The sequence below is a fragment of the Onychomys torridus genome, chromosome 2, assembly GCF_903995425.1.
Source record: "Onychomys torridus chromosome 2, mOncTor1.1, whole genome shotgun sequence".
NCBI classification, from domain to species: Eukaryota; Metazoa; Chordata; class Mammalia; order Rodentia; family Cricetidae; genus Onychomys; species Onychomys torridus.
This window is the reverse complement of record NC_050444.1, coordinates 19,635,597-19,659,787: the sequence shown is the minus strand read 5'-3', so window position 1 is coordinate 19,659,787 and position 24,191 is coordinate 19,635,597. Positions and strand designations below refer to the sequence as shown.

At 35.3% G+C, this 24,191-nt stretch overlaps 1 protein-coding gene across 1 annotated transcript in view; it reads right to left on the bottom strand.

Moving 5' to 3' along the window:
* The window catches only part of Mmp16 (matrix metallopeptidase 16), a 243,198-nt gene that overhangs the window by 41,396 nt on the left and 177,611 nt on the right, over positions 1–24,191 (bottom strand). The window contains exons 5-6 of the mRNA XM_036178331.1: positions 21,675–21,836; positions 19,508–19,719 (exon numbers count right to left, since the gene is read on the bottom strand). Of these exons, the coding sequence (XP_036034224.1) occupies positions 19,508–19,719; positions 21,675–21,836 (374 nt within the window). The remainder of the gene's footprint in view (positions 1–19,507; positions 19,720–21,674; positions 21,837–24,191) is intronic.

Sequence of the window (24,191 nt, the reverse complement as noted above, 5' to 3'; positions counted from 1 at the left end):
CCTTGAACTGCAATGGCCATTAATCGGTTTTACTTGTTTGCTATGCTAAGCCTCTCTGGGTGCCAAGATGAAAAATGCCTTTAAGGGAATGTCAGTCCCTACAGAACCTGCTTGTCAAAGGATTTCAGTTTTCTTCCTATGGCCTTCCTAACCACTTACAAAGGTTTGCTTTTCTTTCTTGGTAATTCCCATATTATGAATGCATACAGCTTATAAGCATAATTCAGGGTGGGATGTGCAGGTAGGAAGTTACAAAGTTGATTAAGTATCAAAATGAAAAGCAGTGGTAACACTGCTGATCTCAGTGGTGTGAAGAAAAAGGCTGCAATTTGCTAAGTTATTTTTAAAGCTTTATTAATTTTGCAAACACAATGAAAAAATTTCAAGTTTATAGCTATTATGACCACAGATAATCTGAAATATATAAACAAATACCTTAAAATTTCTCGTCCCCACTAAATATATGTCAGAGACAAGGCAGGGTCTCTTGGAGCCTTGAATTCTCAGTTTTGATTCTGGGCTCTGACTTTGGGTTTGGGTCATAAGGTGAAGATCTTCACCTCTCAGGCCCCAATAGCACCTCCATCAGCGAGGGAGAGGGGATTTGCGTGCTTCTTTCATTATATGCATACAATAATACTGAACCCTGGCGTGTTACACACAGTTAGGCTGTTGCTTGCTCCTGTAGTAGTCCCGAGTAACACTTGTGGAGAAAGCCATGTCCAGATGGAGACTTTAACTGGGGTGAATTATTTCAAGGGGGCAGGGCAGAGCTGATTCCTACAAGAGCAGGTTCACTCCTCTCTCTGAAGCACACCTGCTTACCCAGTGATCCTTTATCAGAGTATGCCACCCTACCCTGAACTTCACTGGACTAGGCTGCATCAAATAAACCTATTTTATTTAAAAATTGTGATTTCGGACATTTTTTAATGCTATCAAACAGAAGCCAAGATGAGAATAGCTACAAGTTTTCCAAACTGCTAAAAAGTCTAGAAAATCCACAAGTAGCTTTGCAATTTAACAATTTAAATGATGTATAAGAACAGAAAACCTCTCTTGACTAATTAATGACTATTGCTTTCTAAGGTGACTTTCTACTCTCATAAACAGCATTCTTCAAATTCAAGTATATCTCTGAAACCTGAATCTATGTCTGATTATCTAATGATATGATGACCAAGAAAAGGTGTCCCTGAGAGCGTCTTCCTGAATACCCTCATCATCAGGTTCCTAGCTGAGTACTCAAAAGACTTCCAAACCAGTGGTTATAGAGAATGACGCCATTAGATAATAACCTCTTTTCCACCTCCCAAATCTACATTGCATGAAAGCAATAGGAACTTGGGTGGATTGTAAGCCACCGGCATGACAAAGCCAAACAGAATGGGCTTAAGCTTAAAGTAAACAACAGTGCTTTACTGTTTACATCTTTAAATGACATGTTTGTTTACCTTGATGCTCAATACTCATTTATAGGCTAATAACACATTAGCTACAATTCTTAAATTGAATAAGTTTTAAGAAGGGAACCTGTTTCTTAAGTTTGATGCAAACGTATTTGACAGACAACTTCATTTGAATTTATACAAGGAGTTTTATGAATGTGTTATATACTTGTGTATTTTTTATTTACTTTAAATATATTGTGCCCATTAATATATTACTACATACCAGACATAGCATATATATTATACTTATATATTACAAATATATATTTTATATGTTTATGTGGTATTTATTTACCTGTATTTATATAATGCACATTATATACTACAACCTTATTATACTACAAATACTTATGAGGTTTTATGAAGAGGTACTAATGTGCCTGACTGAAGGCTGTTTCTCTGGATCCTAGGATATTATTGTAGAAGAAACTTTCAATGAACTGAGTTGCCATGCTGAAATTAGAAATAAAAGCAAAAACTGAATTTTAAAATAAGCTGGCTATTCTCAGGAGCTTTAAGTTTTGATGACAAATATATTTTCTAAAAATTACTACAAAACTTTTCTTGGGCATATTGTATTATAAACACTAGCACATTAGTAGTTAAACTTTGAATTTAAACATTCATAGCCATTGTGTTATTTAAAAAACAAAAAACAAAAAAACAACAAAAACAAAAAACTCTATCATGCTCTTTCTGCTCTTTTGACTCTCCAGATTATTCTCCATTTTAGTTTTTGTCTTTTGGGGTTTTAAAAACAAGCTCACCCCAGTCAGCCTAAGCACTGCTGACAGGGACAGCTGCTGTCAGAGAGGAGACTGGCCCGGGATGTGGAGATCCCTAGACACAGGATCCTCACCTGGAAGTCACACTCCTTCCAGAGAGCAGTCTAAATGTGAAGCTATGTAGATGATGTCATTTCTTTTTGTTTTTGATTTTTAGGTTTCCTTACCAGACCCATTCATTCATCAGCATGACCTGGAAAAAATCTTTTCATGTTGTTAAGTTCTGATGTTTGCACACTGGAAAGAATCTTGTTTAACTATATCTAATGGAGAAAGAGGATCCCCCAGACTCTGAAATGTGAAGATGCTGCCTCTAAAAATCAATTCCAATCAGAGTCAGACCTTGCCATGGCCAGTCTGTTTTCCTAGTCTGGTTCTATTTCCACTCTGCACATACACAGAATATATTCCTTACAGTGGAAGACTCAAAAGTGTTACATCACCTGATGTAGCCCTTTTGGTGATTCCTTGTGGAAAATCAATCTCTTAATTTTTATTGATAATAGTTTTATAAAGAATCAGTATAAAAATATTATTTTCATTTAAACAAAACTATTCAAATGAAAAAATAATTTGTGTGCTAAATAAAGGTGTTGGTCTTAATAATTTGACCAAAAATCTAAACCTTCCTTTGCATCTCCCCCATCTCATTTTTCCTCTTCTTCTTCTTTCTCTTCCTCCTTCTCCTCACTACTTCCTCTTTTCTTCCCTTTCCACTCCTCCTCCTTGTTTGATGAGATATATTCATGTTGCTCCTTATAAATTAAAAGTCAATCTTCTTTTGCCTCAACCTGTCTAGTAGCTGGCCCTACATACATGAACCACCACAAAGGAAGATCTTTTCTGTGTATAGATTCATACTATTCCACATTTCTGCTCTTCCATAGAAACACAGCTCAGCTACCACCACAATGGAGAGTTACAACCTTTGGTGACAGCAGGCCTCTCTGTCCTCCATAAGCATATACAGTCACATGCATGCACCTGTGGTGATAGTTTATTTGTGCTTTGAGAAATAAAGCTTGTCTGGAGATCAGAGGAAAAAGACCAGCCATTATAAGTAAACAAATAATTCAGGCAGTGGTAGCACATGCCCTTAATCCTATCACTTAGCAGTCAGGATCTCTTTGTGTTCAAGGCCACACTGGAAACAGCCAGGTGTGGTAGCACATGTCTTAATTCCAACTAGTTAACCATGGAGGTCTGGAGGTCTGTACAGACAGACAGAAAGTGACAGAGCTGTGCAGGAAGAGGAAATGATGTAGCTGGACAGAGAGCAAATCAGATGGCAGAACATCAAGGCATATGTTTGTGGGAAGACAGGAAGTAACTCACATTTGGAAGCTACAGAGTTGGTGAGGTAAGGTTGGCTGGTGGCTTTTCCTATTTCCCTGATCTCTCTAAAGCTTTCTTCCCTATATTTGGCTCCGTGTTTTTATTTAATAAGAACATTTAGAAATTCATCTACATGTACCAACAAACACATAAACTTAATTAAAAATAAAATAAATCTAAAAATTAATAAAGAAATTTGGTACATGGACCCAATTCCTCCAGTTCCTCCAGCATACAACTGAGAATCAATGATAAGCAAATCTGTTAGTCTCCATGAGGTTTCAATGCTGTTCAGACTCAAAATGGCAGTATTAGTACTATACTATATTAATAAATATTAATGACATTTATATATTAAAATTATGTTTCAAATGTAAAATGTGGAGCTGATACTGAGCTGAAAAAAATGAGAATCTGGATTATAACAAGTGTTTAGAAGTAACCAAACTATGAAAAGAAGGATACAGGATTCTGATTCTAATCCTGCCATTACAAACTGAGAGGCATTAGTGATCTGCTACAAAATTTGAGGGAAGAGTTTCTGAGATCACTGTCACTTCTGACACTGATGGCAAGTTTGAGGGATTCAGAAAACATTCTAAGGTTCGATAACTTCCTAGTATTGCACAAAGAACTCATTGAACTCTGCTGCATCCATGCTTTAAATAATGATACGTATTTTAAAAAGGAAGAGAAATAACACTTCCACAGAGACACTTCTTCATAGCCTTATTGACCAGGGTTTTAAAACACACAGAACAATGAACTTTTTTGCCTTTATTGAACTAGGCCACATTTTCTTTCTGTTCAACCCATACAATTTGCTTTCAGATACATTGATTAATACTTGTTTGTGCCATGAAACTGGAAACACTTCAAAGGTAAGAGTCCTAAATTGGAGGTCATTGAAATCATCCTTTAAGGGCTTACAGGTTAATTCTCTGTCACATAGATGTTCACAGTCTAAACTTGTTCACTTTACTATAACCTATTTATCTACACACAGAGATGAATGAAGACTAATCAAACAGATAAATAAATTTAACAATATACAAAGAACTATGTTTCATATGTTTCTCAAATACAGAAACTGAATGGGTAGGTATATATCAAAACATTTTTAAAAGTTTGCCCAAAGCATTCTGTCTCTCTCCCATACTACATCACACATTTGCTCACCATAACATTTGCTGGGCACTGCAAAGCACCTCAGAGCCAGGGGTAGACTACCCCAGGCCTGCATGGTCTTTTTGTTCAACTCTGTCCATCATGGCGCTGAACAGAACCATGCTTCCTCCTTGGAGCCCTGGGCAGTCTACATTGGTCTATGTTGGTCTCTTTGTCCTAATCAGTCTGTCATCACTCTTTCTACTCCCATCTAGTAACACATGACATGTAGAACAAAACCTTAAGTTTTCACCATGGTCTGTATGATCATTTATGAAGCACTCTTTCCTTCATTTCTCAACTCTAGTGCTTTGGTTTCTGTAGAAAACCATACTGTCTTCTTAATGCACCACCACCTTCTAATTTCTAGGCCTGGCTAATGTTGATTATTCTGACAGGTACAGATAAAAGAGCCTCCAGATACATTTCTTGATGTATGGACTTCTGTTCTACATTATACCTTATATACTGATGTATTTTCTACTGGGCTATTATCTACCCCAGGGATAGCATGGAAAGTAAAAAAAGATAAAAAGAGCAGATCCTAATCTCTAATGATTATTCATGGATAGCCAACATTTTCTTGAAGGAAAGAGTAAAAGCAAATTCATAACAGTGCATAGTAATCATAAGCTTCAGGAGTTATCACAGAACCTTTTGCAGACACTGTAAGTATAATATTGTGTTTTATGCCAGATTAATAGTAGGAACAGAACAGCACCACCATAAATAGCTACAACAACCATGGTAATCATTGCAACTTCTTAAGCATTTACGGTTATGTACAGGTATGTACATGGCTTACAGCGTGCTACTGCTTGATGAGCTGACAAACTCATGTGACAGCCTTCCTTACATTGCAGAGTCTAACAGTACTCTCTGGATAGGTTTCTAAATATCTTGTCATTCTGCATGATTTTAAAATGCTATTTAGTGAACAGAATAAATTCTTACCATGGTGGTCAAAACAACAGGAAAACTGATTATACCAAAATATTTGGCTAGATTGATTCACTGAAAACTATTGCCACTTGGGACGAAACACTGGTGAATGTAGAATTTATTTAATTGGATTTTTTTCCTAGTTGAACTAAATTATATTACTGAAATGCATCACCATGAGTTTGTCCAAGCCAACTTAATCATGGTCTAGGAAAAATAACAGTAAATAGATTAATGGATTCTGCTTTTTGATACTATTTTGAAAATTATATCACTTTATCATTTCTTAATCTATTACAACTCTCAGTTATTAAGTTGTTTTATGTTACTAAGGTTGGGACATTATATATACATAACATTCTGAAAGAGTATACATGTAAAATCCTTTCACCAGATGCTAACATTTGCCTTTATTTTCCTATAGCCTTTCAGGTGCATGCATTTCAAATAATTAGATGTGTAACTGTTTCTGTTTTGTAGTTTTACCATATTATATTCACCATTCTCATTAACTGATACTTTTATTTTTATAATTACCCTTCCTGCTAAGCCTCACATATATTCCCACCTGCTAATGCATTATAATTTCCTATGCTGTTACTGTGCTACTAGATAATTTGGGTTTTCTTGCAAAGTTTATTCTACCAAGAAAGCATCAATGAATATTATCTAAAATATAATGAAATGTATCTACTTTTATTATTTTCCAGGTGAATTACCACATAGTTGGTTATTAACTTGGAAAATACACAAAATCTTCTGTCTTTGGTAATACATACTGTATGCTGTACCACCTGCATGCAATTGTTCATTCTTGGTGGAGAATTAAGGTGCCTTATTTAAGAGAACATTTTACAATTTATTATTTTTAGTTGCAGTATCTAATTCTCAAATTCCACCACAATGTTCAGTTAACTCCAATAATTGGTATTAGTCCTGACACATAAAAAAAACCACCGAGTAATTTTTAAAACTATTCTATATACAAAAAGGATAAGATTCTACATTTCCCCCCTTAGGACAGAGAGCAATGAAATCCATAAAAACCCACAACAAAAGTAATAAAATCCTAAAAATGGTCACTACTGTTTTTGGCATATTTAGGGATTAAGAATAGGCACTTTCATTTCTAGGTGAGCATGAGACCATTAAGCATGTTCTGAGCCTCAATGACTTTAATTTTGTAATCAAGATAACTTCTCATTCAGTCATAACATGATGTCATTGAAACTTACTTCTTTTGCTTATGGTATGGTCTTGCTTTTCTAAATGTACATACATACAAATATAAACACATATATCGTTAATATATCATATATGTGTTTACAACACAGATGTCTAAACACCTAAGCTGCAGACTTGAACTTTCATATTCTTGATAATTCACCTTTCCTCCCTAAATATTCTGCTTAGCCCATCTTGTACCCATTCCACTGATTGCCTTCCTACATGTCTGAGTAACTGTGTTGTGTATCTCAATGTTTTGTTCTGAAGCAGTAGAGTTTAAATATTGATCTGTAACTAATATATATATATATATATATATATATATATATATATATATATATATATATATATATTAGAATAACCTCAAGATTTGAAAGTTATACTGCATTCAACTGTCTAATACAAATTTGGATTGTGTTCAGGATGCTGTCACTTTAGTCAATGCAGGAACAAAACATATGGGTTTAGCCATTAAGTGCTCATGAGATAAATGCAGAACAGAAAATTTGGATGGATCTTCTTATTTGTTAAAAATTTATTTGGGGTTATTTTTACACAATAAACTTTCACTTGAATTCTTTAAAAGGTCTGCACACCTTTCTAGACATTTTATTTTTTACTAACATTAAAAAATATTGCCATTTTTTAAACACAGTTGGACTCAAACCACACACACACACACAAATGAAATAAAAGTACCCTTTTAAGGGTACTTGCCATCAAGTCTCATGACCCAAGCTAGATCTTCTGGACCCATGCAGTGGAAGGAGAGAATTGAGTCCACAAGTTATTATCTGCCCTCTACACATACATCATGTCCTACTGATGACTATACATAAACATACATGGACACACACCCACACCCACATACACATTACATGATGAATTCAATAAAAAGTAGTGAAACCATGTATATATATTATTTGAGTACAACACAAAAGTAGTAAGGATGAAAATAGGATCTTCAGTGGTAAACGCTCTAGAATTCTAAGGGTATGCATTGGAAACAGTTAACCTTCTGAGGCCTTTTATTCTTATATAATGTGTAGTCTATGTATGGCAACATATTTAAAACACTGAAGAAAGTGTCTACTGCCTCATGGGTACTAAATGGATATTACATATATTATTATTTCATTGTTGGGTGTATGATATTAAGGACCTGAGAAAAATCTGTAAGAATCATTTGCACTAAAAATACTACTTTCTTTTATTCATTATGAATTCTATAAATTATCTGATCATAATACCTACAATTCAGGAACTTCATGAAATCATGAACATTTAGAAAGCGGTGCAGGAACTGTTGGTTACCCACTCAGTTTCTAGTCCTTCTTTCCTGCTGCTGAAGTCGGGATCTTATTTGAAAGAACAATTTGCAGAATTTTCAAATCTTGCTTATCGGCATCTCTATATAAGTAGCAACAGAACAGCTGTAGCCAAGGAAAGAAAGCTGAGCATTTATGTTTCTCCCTGATATGATTGCTACATATTCATTTGACATTTTCTTATACTGTATAAAGCATGAAATATCAGTGGGTAAAGCACTCATTCTGACACATTGAGAACTGAAAAAAAAATCATTCATGGTATGTAGGGGATTGATGATGGATAGAACCTGGAATGAAAGTTTGCCAGAAGACTTACACTATTAAAATTACCTTGTCTACATATCAATTAAAAATTTGAAAAGTAAGGACTCCCTTTCTCCTATCCCATTAGAATTACAATTATTACTTGTAGGATAATATGGGAGAGTAATTATTTTCCAATATTGTCTTTCCATGCTAGCACATTGTAATCTTCCCCTTATTTAATTCATTTTAATTTACATAATTAAAGTTTTTTATATCCTAAACAATAATCTCTTTTAAAGAAAAAATATGATGTGCTAATTGCAAAAAATATTCTAAGTATTGGGAATAGAATAATGAATAAGAATGTTGAGAACTCTCCTCATGGAATTCAAATTCAGGGAATAGAGAGTTATAAGCAAAAATATCATTCAGTAAATACATATTTATTGAATGCCACAGTTATATCACATTATTTCCACATAAGTTAAATTTTATCACTGGTTTAATTATACCAAGGAAATGTTTCCTATTTATTCAGTCTAACTGATTACTAGGATATTCTTATAAAAACCACTAGCTGTCTTTCTAAAGTTTTTTGTGTGTAAATGTTTATTTTTTCCATTGATTTTCAAGGAAATTTTTAGGAAGCTGCATAATTTGGTGATGATTATAGCTTTATTCATACTGTATTATATATATATATATATATATATATATATATATATATATATATATATATCACATATGACCATCTTGCGAAGGTAAATAAATGCTCTAAAAGTTTTTGAAAGATCTGGCGATTTTAAATAACTGAAGGTTGCAGCGATGAGTACAACACAGCTAATTAATACTTAAAGTGGGTATAAAAGCAGTAAAATTTAACACCTGCTTTATAGAAATATAAGCAATTTTGTTAGGCATATTTTTTTTTTTTAAATCACAGGGACAGATTACCTGACAGCAAAAAAGGAAGAAAGCTTAATCTGAGGTCATGGTATCCCAGGCATGCCCATCATGACTTGGTCATGATTTTGAGAATAGCAGCATGGGGAACATTTGAGGGAGCAAAGGTTGGCGATCAGGAAAGAGAGAGGGTATATGGGACAAGACACACCCTTCCCACCTACCAACTGTGCCCATTCCTTCTAAAGGAGACTATCAATTTATGGTTGCCACAGTGAATGAGCTTCATCTCCTCCATCTGCTATCATCTCCCAAAAGCCTATCAGCTGACACTAAGCCACATGCCTGCAGAGGGATTTCATGGTCAGACTGGTAAGGGGTCAAGACTGAAACATGTAGAAATATCAAATAAAAATGATTAACATTTAGGAGGAATGATTTTGAAGATTTCTTCAATAAAAAATTATATTTTACATGATTAATACAAAATTCAAAACTGAGCTGATTATTTATATTAAATGAATGAATATAAGTCTTCTGAACCGTGGATTGGGAAAATGAGCATATCCTGTAAATTTTTTCAAAATAAACAAACAGATTATAAAATATATTACACATGAATCAGAAAAACATTATATTTGACACTGAATTTACATTAATTTTTAAGTAAATATAGCCAGGAATTTAATATCACTGTGGACAGAAAAGTTCTACCCTTCCATATTGTTGTGAGGGACTATCCTCTGAACCAAGCACTTGCCGTTTTGCAGTCTTAGGCTGTGGTCCCTGCAGAGGGACTTCCCAGCTGGACTTGCTGACAGTTTCCTCCGCCTCTTCTTGAGTATAAAACCGCACTTACCAACTGACAACTTCATACATACATGACATGGCATAGAGACTAGAACAAATGTGTATGTGTATGTGTGCATGGGCCTGTGTGTGAGTGTGTTTGCATGTTAATTTGGGTGGGTGGGTGGGTTCGTGTGTGTGTGTGTGTGTGTGTGTGTGTGTCTGTGTGTGTGTCTGTGTGTGTGTGTGTTCTAAATTCGAGACTCCATCTATGTGGTTATAGTGAAGCTGTCATCCCTGCTACTAGATAAAGCTTACCAAGTATGGCTAGCTGAAAAGGGGTACCCACACCCCTATAAATAACTCCCTTACCTCTGCCAACATGAACTTTGGTGAAATTGTGTTTCAGCTTGTCACTGAGACCTTAGGAGAAGACATTGCTCATCACTCCATGAAAAGGATTTTAGCAATATGTATTTCTACCAAAATAAAATGTACTTGATAAAACAACTTAATCTTTAAAATATATACCATACTCACATATTAAATTATATATTATACAATTATTCAGTTTTAGTCTCTTTAAAACTAGTATCCAAATATAAGCTTAGCACTCTTACACTCACTAAAATCGTGGACTTAGAGTTTGGAAAATCAGGTGGTACAAACACATTCCTTCAGGGAAATATATATATTCATATATATGACCAGATATAATAAACCATTACAACAGGAAATCATAAACCAAGAATGAATATAGCAATCTTCAAAACCAGTTGACGTTGACATAAAAGTGCAGCATCCACTCAATTCTAGCTGTTTCCTCAAAGGTTTGCCTAAAATACTTAGAACACTATGATTTGGGACCAGAATGAAATTTTAATTAATTTTCTGCTTAGATCATCATGACTTTAGTTGTATGTGAGCCTAGACATGATTTTAACACCTGTTTGGTACTCTGACAGTACCAAATAAATATTCGACTAAAAAGAATCTAAAAGTACCCTGTGCTACAACTCTGCTGGGAGTAATTGTAGTGGGTAGCCATCCCAGCCTTGGCATGGAAGTTCCAACCCCCATTGAGGCTTCCGTAATGGTCATGCACACAAGGCGGGGCTGAGAGAGGACACTTAAAACCCAGGATCAAGGGGAGGCCTCTCTTGGTTCCAGGACCCTGGACGCTGGAGGTAGACCGAGCAGAGTTCTCCAGAGAACACTACTGGACTGAGTCATACCTTTCCCAGACCCTGCAACCTACCCCTTCATTTGTAGGTTACCCCACAAAATAAACCTCCCTTTTAAGTACGTGGAGTGGCCTTAGTAACTTCACAAATAAGTGATTTTAGATGTTTTGAAGAACCCTTTTTAGATTCTTTGCCCAAGAAATGGGGCTTGATTACTTACTGAGTATGACAGTAAGAACAATAGTAAATAAATGTATACCTCCTTTACTGTATACCATAAAGATTATAGCCATCTTCTATTTAGGAGTACATGTTACTTTATAAAAATAAAGATAATTTAAGAGACTGGAAAGATGGTTCTATTGGTAGGGTGCTTGATTCACAAACCTGGGGATCTCCAGCATCCAAGTAAGTAAACAGCTGGGTGCCATAACATGTGTCTACCATCCCAGTGTTGTGGAGTAAAGACAAAACATCCATGTAGCATACTGGCTTGCTCTCTGGGCAAAAATTGATGGTGTCTGGGTTCAGGGACAGGCTATGTCTCAGAATATAAGGTGGAAAGCAAGAAAGAATATAATTGGCATTGAGCTCTGGCTTTTACACATATAGATATGTATATGCACCCATAGTCACAAAGTCCAAGCACACACACACACACACACACACACACACACACACACACGTGTGTGTGTGCGTGAGAGAGAGAGAGAGAGAACATAGAACAGCCACCACTGTGTACATACTGACATACATGCACAAGCAGTAATGAAGATGGCCTTGGTCAAGAATATTATACAGATTCTTATTTCATTGTTAAACACCATTTCAAATACAATTCAAATTTGAACTACTGAAACTGTATAGTTAACTATGCTGTTTCTGTCTTGTTTCTCAATAGCTAGCATTTCCTTTCCTTACCCCAAACTTTTGATGATATTTCTTTTCTGTAGTAGACTGGGAGAGTAAGTTCTGAAGTATTTAACAAGCATTTATTACCCACTATGTTCTATCACTATGCAATCCAGCAGTGGCTAAGTTACTTGAAATTCTTGTCTGGAGCTGATAGAAAGTGGAATTTCACCCTTTATCATCTAATATCTAAGGACTGCAGGATCATCCTATCTCAGTACAAATAAGGACCCTTTCTTAGGGAATGGAAATAAGTCTAACAACAAGACAACAGCAATGATCTTTTTGTGAGTGTAACAAACCAATCCATTTCATCATTTCAAGATTTGAAGTTCTATAGTATAAGATGTGTAGGAGTGTCTGAGATTCTTCACATGCTGTGCCTATGCTCAGGCTCCTGTAGATCTAGGTAGCACCATTCAGAATGGGAATTAAGAATAAGCACGTCTTCAGCTTCTGAACACAGGGGAGCAGAAATCCACAAGTGGTTAACTCCTATGGGACAAGAGTACTGGCACACTAGAGGAATCACAGGATAGAAAAAAGTGGCTGGGTTTGAGGGGATGAAAGAGCAAAGTCAGAGAGAGAGGAAGCCAATCCCGGGGGAAGGAGTAGACTGGTCTAAAGCCTCAAGGGAAGAGAAAAAGTCTTGACATTTGTTCTGAACCAGGGAGAAAGGGTTTCTTCTGAAGCAGCCCAGTGATAAGATCCATAATCTTAAAATAACACTTAACACACTGTATTGGCAACAGACAATCCAGGTGGGAGGGGCAAAGTGGGGCAAGGAGGAAAAGCAGGAGCCTAATTGAGAGATTATATTTAAGGTGAGATGTGGCAGTGTCTTGTATTGAGATAAGATGATAACATCACATTAGGAAAAAAGTTTAAATATTCTTAGATTGAGGCATTCAGAGTTTCACTGTCAAATACTGAGGGATTGAACCACATTATTATAAAATATTATGAAAATATATTTGAGGTTGAATTCTTATGTTTCTATACCTTGTTTAAATATGTCTTCTTTTCAGTAAGAAGTTGTTCACTTGTAGGAAAATGATCAAATAAGACAAAAGAATTTTTTTTTCTTGAATGAAATTGGACTCTACTTTGTATTTATTTGGAATTCCTCAGTATAATTAAGTATGGTCACATATCAATATCAGTAAAGATTTCCATTCATGAGAAAATAAAGATTCCAGCATATTAAATACAAACAAAAATAGACAGAAAATTTGGAAGTCAAGAGTCAGAAGACCTGGAGGAATGTGTCTGTGAAAGGCTTGTATGGATACAGCGTGGGTAGTGCACTTAGAACCTCACAGCAGCTATGATTATCCATGGAAGATCAAGCCTACAGGAAAGTCCAGCATGAATAGGGCAGGGACTCTCCAAGCTGTAGGGTGAGATGTTGGAGGACATAATGGGGAGTGGATATTATATTTCATTGTATATATGGATGAAATTATCAAACCTGAAGAAAACTATTTTATAAATGGACCCCCAACAATATCTGCATTGGTTTGTTGTCCTATACTAACTGAATTTTCCCAGGGGCCTGACCTGAGAAGATTCCTCCCAGAGTCCTGGAGAAGACGCTACATCTGGTGTGGGGTTATCTGAGGAAAAAGAATCTATATACTTCATGCCCTTTTGTCCATTACTTTATTTCTCTAAGGCAAAATTCTATCTATACAGCTTCAGCTCTGTTCTTACACACAGCTCCTCTCTGTATGTGAACTCCTATGCTTCCAACCTCATCTTCGTCCTCTGTTCCTTTGTCTTCCATCTTTGCTTCCTTGCTCCATACCCCTGGCTCTGAGAAACTCTGATTTCTCCTTTCTCTGGTCACACAGCTCTGTCTACCATCTACAGAAATTCTCCTTGTTCTCTTCTCTCTAGCCTTGTGGCAAGCCTGCCTCTTGAATTGTGATCCAGTCCTTACTGTACTTGGTTATGCAAAAAGCCCTACTGTCCTGAGTCAATAGCTCTGCAGGTGCTACTAGGCCTGAAGGCAATGGATGGTCTGAGCTTCATTAGCACAAGAAACAAAGCTATGCATCTATATAGCCCACCTGTCTCCTAGGCCCTGCAGGGGGTGTTAGTTACCTAGTGGATTTTCAGTAGATCTGAGAAGGTTAGCTATTTGTCAATATGGCCTAGTATATGGGCATACAAAAATTTCAGAGCAGAAGAGAACTGTTATATATTAATAAGCTAAACAACACCAAATATTCCTTGATAAATGGCTTCCTCTTGAAGAATACCTTGATCAGTCAAGGTATACCTTATTATATACAGCTGAATTTCTATAATATATTATTGCGGCTTGCTACACTGTACATTATGAAATGGCTCCTAATCTAAAACTATGAGCTTACTCTGTACTGACAGCAGTTCCTTCTTGCCCTGACCTCTTCAAGCTAGCACTGGCCTTTGCTTGCTGGGCTTGATACAGAGAACTAATTAGTTGAGAAAGCCAAGTCTTTTTACATTAATGATATGACTTTCTTCCATTTTCCAGCTTCAAACACTATAGCTACTGTTTCATTCTTTCAAACACAATTTAATTCACACTAAAATAAAGACCAATTATTCAATATTTTCCTGTTAAAGTTCAAAGGCATATGTTATATTCACTGAACAATTAGATCCCGTTATTGTCACCTTAGTCGTGACACCTGACATCTTCAGCAAACAGTCCTAGGGAATGACAATGCTTCTTATGGTATTGTTATTTTTTTCTCAGTTTTTTGGTATTTTTCTCTGATCCTCATTGCTTGCCTTAGGTGACTTTACAGTTCCCAATAATTATAAAGTTGCAGGAGCTAACTTTCTGATACAAGCATCAATATAGAACACATGTGCATGCACATACATACATATAATATGGAACACACACACACACACACACACACACACACACACACACCACTCAGTTGAAACATGGTTCCAGTATAACTCACTGTAAATGAGAAGATATTGAATTCTGTGAGAAAAACCTAGCAAACAAAAGGAACTATGCTGAAACTCCTATTGTAAAGCAAGAATTCTTTCTAACAAGGAAACAAATGTAACTTAAGTTACTACCTTACACATAAAACTAGATTTTCCAGTTTTGGCTAAAAACATACATATAGAATTTAAGTATATTAATGCTCATTAAAATCTTTCCAAAAACATGAAGAATAGGACATCAGAAATACTCATTTGCAAGTAAGCCAGAAAACCCCTGAGTGTGATTCCTGGGACCCACATGATGAAAGGATTCTGAAGTTTATCTCAAGTTGTATTCTGACTTCCATGCACAAATTCTGGCACTTGAAATCCCAGTAATAAACAAACAAACCAAATAAATTTAATGAGATTTTAAAAAAAAAATCAAGCACAAAACATTTGTTATTTCATTGCTTTCCATACCTATAGGACGTATTACCTTTGGCTTGATGAAGTTGCTACACTGAGATTCCTAGTGGTTACTGGTAAGCATTGGGGCATGAACTAACTGTGGATCTGAGCAAGTCTATCAGCTATTTAAAAGTATGCAATAAGGACAAACTATTAGAGACAACAAACTAATGTGTTATATACATGCATGGAACAGGCTATATAAAACAATTAGAACAATTTTTGTGAAAACAGGCAGTCAGGATCCGAGTTTCCTGCAGAGACACTGGGATCACAATGTTCAAGAAGCTGGGGTTTCCCAGGAGAAATCACCAGGCAATGAAACTAAGGGAGAGTTGGGTGGAGATGGGAAAGATTAATAAATAAAACATTATTGTATAGAGTTTTTAATAAAAGAAAATAAAAAATCATACTATGTAAGTTAAGAGTATCAACCAAAAAAAATTCCTAAATATATTTGACAGGCTAATAAACAGGGTAAAATATGAGAAATTGTGTGCTTACAGAGTAATATTTAAGAGACAGGAGTTTAACTTTTTGTTTGTTTGTTTTTTTAGCTGATGATCGAACTCAGGTCCTTGTTCTTACTAGACAAGCGCTCTACCACTGAGCTAAATCTCCAACCATTAGAGACAGGAGTTTAAAAGACAGACTGGCAGAGACTATCAAGCAGGAAGGATAGGTAGAGGGAATTGACATGGATGTAAAAATGAAGGTCATTTGGGTACAGCGTAGGTCATAGGTACAGCATAGAGGGAGAAATGATCAGACCAGCTGTCATCCACACAGCAGATTTTGGCTTCCATGTGTACCCACAACATTCATTCATGGAGCCTACATGAGTAGCCCTCTCTATTAGGTGCTTTTCTTGTCACTATTGTAGACACTGACGGAAGAAACTCAAGGGAGGAAGGCTTATTTTGGCTTGTGACTTCAGGGAATGCAATTCATCCTGGTGAAATGAAATGCCGTGGTAGGTCTCTCCATGGGAGTGGGGATTTCACAGGAGGAGATGGAGGCTCATTCACCTTGTGATTGGCCGAGAAGAAATTAATGGTTGGAATAAGAAGTGAATACCACCTTCCAGGTTCACTCCTGTTCACATTTGGCTAGCTAGACCACAGTTCTAAGGTTTCCATGACCTTTCAAAGCAATATCATCACCTGGAAACACATTCAGACACAAGAGCATGTAGAGTACATTGAACATGCAAAACATAACACTCTCTCACTTCACTGTTCACCTTGAAAACTTGAATGCAAGCTCTAAGAAATGAGTCTAACCTCTTTTATATTTATATGTTAATTTGTCAGCACCTAGAACAACACAGACAGGGAATCACAAAAAAAAAAATATTCCTTCAACATTTATAACATCACAATATTCAGTTAAACTTAGTTTTGGAACATTTTCTGATTTTCCAGATAACAGAGTTAAAAAGTTGAGTCGGAAGCACAATGGGCTGAAATCAAATATACCTAGTTCAACAGCTCTTTACAGTTATTGAAAGAGAATAAATGACTTAAGTTTTCTGAATTTCCATTTTCTAGTAAGACAAAAAATGCTATCCAGTTGTTGTCAGGTTCACAGATGGTGGATATGTGCTTAGTGTTCAACCTGGCACACATTGATTATGCAGACTGTAACAGCCATTGACTAAGAGTTGGCAACCTTCCATTGTGTAAGGTAAAATATTAAAGTAGGGAAGAAAGCTGAGCTATAACTTTTATGATATCAAATGTAGTTACTATTGCCTTGCATTATAGAGCCTGATCTATGAGCTTTTTTTATACTCCTGATTTTAGAAACCAGTATCCATAGGACTTTGTTAGTCCAGTTCACCCTCTGCATAGTACAGTATGCAGGACAGAGAAGCAGGTGAAACTGATTTGATTGCTAGAGATATAGCTATCATGCTCTTTCAAGAATATCAGTCTGTTTAGACAGACAGAAACAATAAAGAAAGAATGCAGCCAGGGCTGATTTCAAATTATATTCTTAGATAATAGTGATAATATGGAAAGTTTATTTTATCAAGGTATCATGTTGTAATGTGGAAATTTATCGAAAGGCAGTAAAAACAAAATCCTGTATATATGAATAAACAAATTGCTATATTTTGTTTTCATTTTCTTTCCAATTGGTTGCTATGACTTAACCACAGAGCAACTGTGAATAATGGTGAATTTTGAAGAGTAATGTTGGGATTCATCACCCAGAGGAAATGGTAGACACACATATACAGATGTGTGAGTGCATACATAATTAAAGTAGCCTTTTTTTTTTTTTTACAAACTGTATCTAAAATTATTAACATACTTGAAATTAAATAGTGGCATCTACTTAAATAGTAGAAGATATTTATAGAATGTATAGTTACTCACAGATGAGGAATTTTTTTTTTCCCTGAAAGCATGCTTGTCTTATGCACATAATATCAAAAGTCTGATCTGATTTTTAAATATAGGGAATATAAATATTTGTCTTCTAAAAATTATATAAAAGCTATATTTTTGAAATATATCTATCTTTAGTAAGAGAGTCTTTATAAGTAGGATACCATTTCACTGGGTATCGACTAATGTCCACCAAAAATAAGAACCCATTATTCTATTTTATTTGATAATATTGGTTAAACATAGCTATTTTAATATTCTAATATCAACACAAACTTAGCTAAACAACAAAATTTTAGTCATAAAGAATAAATAAATTGCTGTATTTTGTTTTTATTTTCTTTTCAATTGGTCGCTGTAGCTTAGCCACAGAGCAATAGTGAATAATGGTGAACTTTGAAGAGTAACTTCGGGAATCATCAACCAGTAGCAAAAGCAGACACACATACAGATGTGTGAATACACACATAAATAAAGTAAACCTTTTCTTTACCACCTGCATCTAAGATTAGTAACATACTTAAAATTAGAGTCCTTTATAAATATTGGGATACTATTCTTATAATATGCTTACAACTTTGTATCCAGATTTTTCTTTTTATTTCCCTTCTGATTTTCTTTTTAAAATTTTTATTAGCACTTACAGCTGTACAAAATTAATCAGCTAATTCTGAGATTTTCAAGCACATATAAATTCACTTTGCTCATATTTACTATCTATTTTCTCTTTTCACGAACTGTTCATTGGTTTTACTGAGAATAAAAGAATTTGATTAAGTACATTTTTATTGTAAAAATAATTTTATAGCTTGCAATTAAAAATATAAATTAATTAGTCTGCTAAAGAAAAAAAAACAAGCACTATCAAGTGTAAATGATGTGCTCATAATAATTTAACTAAAGTGGGTAACAGTAGACCCCAAACAAACCAAAATGAAAAAAAAATCAAACAAAATAATGACAATCCCATCCCCTCACAAACAATGTTAACAATGAAACAAACAAGCAATGTAGTAACTGTCAGCTGAAATTACAGAGACATTTTAAGATTCGTGTACTAAGACATCATAGCCCTAGCATGCTGGGAAGTGGCTAAGCTGGCAAGCAAATCACCGCTATTAGATCCCATTCATGATTTAAATTCTGCTATTTTATCTCTTTCTAACATGCAGTACTTTTTCAACCTCACATTTCCAGGCATTTCAGCTCCTGCTGACATAAGTGCTTTCCCAAAATAGAATGTCACAGCAATCTTCTGCTAGACATCTACGCCCATTTGTGCATGTACTTTTTAGGATGCTGTTTTTTTTTTTTTTTTTAAAACTCTTAACTGTGGGAGGGCCTGGAAGGTAGGGTTAGAATGAATGAGACCTTGTTTTCTGAAACGACACTAGACACTTTATCTACTCTTAAAAATAAATCATGGTCTCCTACCTTAAAAACAAACATCTCCCGTCGAAGAATAGCTAGAGTGTTGAAGTTCCCATCACAGATGTTGGGTTTGGCTCCTGGATAGGAAGGTCTGCCAGTGGGAGGCCGGGGAGGTTTTGGCCTGTCATTTTTCCTTGGGTCAGCCGGAGGAACAGATCGGTGAGGGGGCACTGTCGGCAGAGGTCTTGTGGGTGCAGGGATCTTGTCAGGTGGACCTTTTGAAAACATGAGGACAGTGCTTGGCTCACTTAAAACTGGAATAGTGCTGGAAGATATGCTACAGAGAATAGGTGCTTATCAGCAGAGGGCACAGCCTAAGCAAGCTAAGAGGTCCTTAAGAACGAATGTTTTCTGAAAACACAAACCCTCCAACCCTCCCTGCTGCCAAGGGTGTCTCGGACTGTCCTAATAAGGCTGGAGTTCAGCTCCTAGTACTATGATTTCTTTGTTAATTTTTACTGAATTTTATTTTATAGCTTCAACCCAGTCACTGTTGGAAAGTTGCTCTCAAAACCTGTTTGGAAGTAGGTTTTTCATGAAAAAACAGAGGTATGAGAATAAATACTAGACTCATAACTGTGCACTTCATTCAAGAGGAAACTGGATTTGACAGATGTTGATCCCATGAAAATATTTCCAAAGATAAACATTAGCAAATCAAAGGTTATTCTAACCTATGTCTCCAACTATCTATTATAAGCCTTTACCAATTTCACTATTTTATTTTAATGAAATGTCCTGACAAATAGCTCAATGTTTCACTTAAATAGTGAATCTAAAGTGTCCATTGATTAACATACCACTGGTGAAATATTAATGTAAAGTATTTCTTAAAAAAGCCTTCCAGGTCGAGCCAAAGTTTACTCATGTAATTTGCAACAGATGTTAGCCATCATTCCTCAAGGGAATGATGCTCTTTCTCTTTAATAAATAGAGTTGTTCACACTTAATATTTAGATATGGGATGGATATTCTTTCACAGTCCTTCAGTCTAGACTACTAATTCATGAGGTCATGAGAAAGAGACTTCTTTGAGCTAACCATGTATAAGGAATTTATGATAACACACGCAGTCAATGGAGCTCGCTCTCAATATCCAAGCTCTTTGGATTTGTGTCTGTGACATGTATCAGCACATCAAATCCAATTTCAAATTAACTTTAACTCTACGAGAATGATTATGACTTCACTATTAAAACTGAAAAACTAATAAATGCAAAACAAATTAGTGCACATGAATTACACTGTTTAAAATGCATATCATACCTTCTGGATACAGACTTGAGAGACTGATAGCAGACACTTATCTTTATAAAAATGAAAGCTGCATTTCCTTGATCTAGCAAAGCATACCTGCTATAGGTAAATAATGAACATCAAAATCTTAAAAATATGTGAAATAAATGTCTTTACAAAGGTCACTGGTTGTACTGAGGAAGTTATGATCACAGTAAATATACATGATAGTTTTTCTCCATTTCTCTTAATTTGCATTTGCTGAATAAACCTTATTAGTCAAACAATACTACCAAACTAGAAATATAGTTTGAGATATTGGAAATGTAACCCATGCAATCTGATGATAAAAACTTAGCCACTTATTTGCTTTCAAGCCTTTCTTGGTGACTTTCATTCTGACCCAATACTTATACCTTTGAGGTCAATATGTTCTTATATTGCATAACTTATTTTTTTGACACTGAAAAGTGGTTTGTCTTAGAATTAACAGGAATTTTAAACACTAAGTCCAGCTGTCAGTGGATGAGACAGTTTCCTTATATTATGTCACAATTTGTAATTTTACTTATGTTTATGAAGTTATTATTTATTTTAATATACTACTACCTAAATTTTAAATGTGCACATTATTAGAAATTTTCATGAGTGTAAGTTTCCACCAAACTGAACAAGAAAGCTCCATCAGTGATTAAGTCTTTCTGGTAATCTATACTTTAAGATTTGAGGGACAATTGCCAATACAACTTGACTGATGATAGAATTGCCCATAGGACAGAACATTTTTCTTCTATTTTTCTCTGTCTTATATCTTAAAGACTCTAACTCAAAGCAAAAAAAAAAAAAAAAAACAAAAAACAAACAAACAAACAAAAAAAAACCATGACTTCTAGTTGCCCCAAACAGTTAGGGAAACAGTAACAGTGGAACCTACCATATATTTTCTGAATGCCCTGTAAATCATCATTAGGGAGCTTGAAGTTGTCTGTTTCCATGTACTGGTAAAATGGTGCCATGATAGCAGTGGGGTCATTGGAATGCTCCAGTCCTAGAGCATGCCCCAGTTCATGAACTGCTACAAGGAATAAATCATTTCCTGTCAAATGAGAAGAATAGAGGTTAAGATTATTGCAAGTGATAGCCATGGAATTGAAAAAGGAAACAGTGTTATCAAAACATTAACCAAGAAAAATAAAAGGGCCTCTTTATTGCAGGGGTCAATATGATTTTAACACTGGCTTTCCTACTGAAAAATATTTGCTTTAAAGGGTAGAGATAGGTGATAGTTATACAGATGCTTAGAGAGTAAAAGAATGAAAGTTTTAAAAGACCAACAGTATCAAAACCCAGTATCACTGATGTTAAAGTATCTTTCCAATCATAAGGTAAACTACAAAACCTCTCATTTTATAACCACTACATTTAACACAAATTTTGCAATAATAAAAAATACAGCAAATACACAAACTCTACTTTTACAGATAAGAGTCCAAAAAGGCACAAAGGATTTGCTTTTCCAGAACAGCAGATCCTGCTGAAACATAGCTGTGATTTGGACTCATGTCACTGTGACTCCTATGTGAGTTCTAACATCTTATTGGCTAAGAATACAGGAGCACTATAACTTAAAATACCTATTTATTAGCTATGGTAGTAATTATAGTTGTAGTACTAGCTTAATAAATACCAGTTCTAATCAACACAGGTTATCTGAAGAAAATGCATTTACTTTGGAGCTTTGTTCTCCCACTGAAAATTCTCACCTAAGTAAATTTGCTTAATATAGTCTATCATCTAAGTTCAAAGAGAAGTCTTTGGGTGATATTCAGATCATTCTTCTTCCTTCTGCTACTCCTCTTTCTTTCATTGTCCTCTGCATTTTCATCTTTCTTTAAAATTTTTATTTTAAGTTTAAAGGCAGCCCTCACTATGTATGCCTAGGCTAACTTTCAACTTGTGGACTTCCGATCTCCATTTCTGAAGTGCTCGGATTCAACCTGTAAGACTTCAGTTTCTAAGGATTTCAACTTCCAATGGGGGATCATTAAAGATATTAGAAAGGGAGTGCAACCCTTTCCTTGGAGGACTTGCTACAAATGAAAATAATTTCAATAAACATTACTTTCAGGAAAAGCCCTTACCTACTATTTTACACAATATAGTACAATTTAATGATCCCCCACATTGAGATTTATATATTTTTGACACAAAGTAGGAAAGCAACCAAAAATAGTTCCATTTGGAGTAGTTTGTCTCAGAGGAAAGAAAGGGGTCATGTGGCCAAGATGAAGGAACCACTGACATATATTCGGCATCCCTTTATTCCTAAAGAAAATTGACTAGAGACTGGTGTAAAAATTTCAAGGGGGTTTAAAACAGAGATGACAGGGGCTGGAGAGATGGCTCAGTGGTTAAGAGCACTGACTACTCTTCCAGAGGACCTGAGTTCAATTCCCAGCACCCACATGGCAGCTCACAACTGTCTGTAATTCCAGTTCCATGGCAAAACACCAAGGCACATAAAATAAATGATAAATGAATTAAAAAAGAAACAGAGATGACAACAACCATTTTCAAATTTAAGGAATTTATCTGCTTTTCTTATAAAATTAATAATGAAAATTAAGACAGAAAGAAAAATATAATATGTATTCATTGTAATGGAAAAATATTACATATCATTACTAGAAGCTTACATACTCTTCTGGAGAGGTTTCAAACAGTTTACCCTTACTTTCTTATTTAATTTTTGCAAAATTTGGCCACTTATAATTATTATTTCCATTTTAGTAAATCAGAAAAGGGCTGGCGATAGTTTATAAAACTTTCAGTATCATACAGTAAGGCTTAATAAGCATCCAGATGTCTCTCAGGCCACCTGCTGAGTGCTTACTTTTAATCACTAAAGCAAACCACATGCACACCACCATATCAGCATTCACAAACTTTACAATGTGGCTATGTGAAAACAACCTCATTCATAAAGTGATTAATTTGACAAAAAACACTGAACAAAATAGAAAACAAACAAACCAAAAACCAAAAACCATTTACTTCACAGAATTTCTACTGTAGTGGAGAAGACTAGATAGAAACAAGGTAAACAAGGTAAGAATAGAGAACATGGATAACATGGAAAATATCACAGCACAGAAATGATACAGTCAAAGAGAAAATCAGAGCTAGAGCAGACATGGCATTTTAGACAACAATAATGGGGTGGCTGCTAGTCTAAAGAAGATGGTACCGAAAGTTTCCAGGGAGACAAAGAGCACAGTCTCATTTCAATTTAATAGAGTCACTCTGGGAATTACTCTATAGCATCAATTGCAAGACAGAAGAGACAGTGTGGGAGCTGCTGCATAGCAATTACCTCTAAGATAAAGCATTCCATCTTTGAGGGAAGCTCTTGAAGATTCAGACTCTTTTAAAGCAAAGTGAAGCATCCACC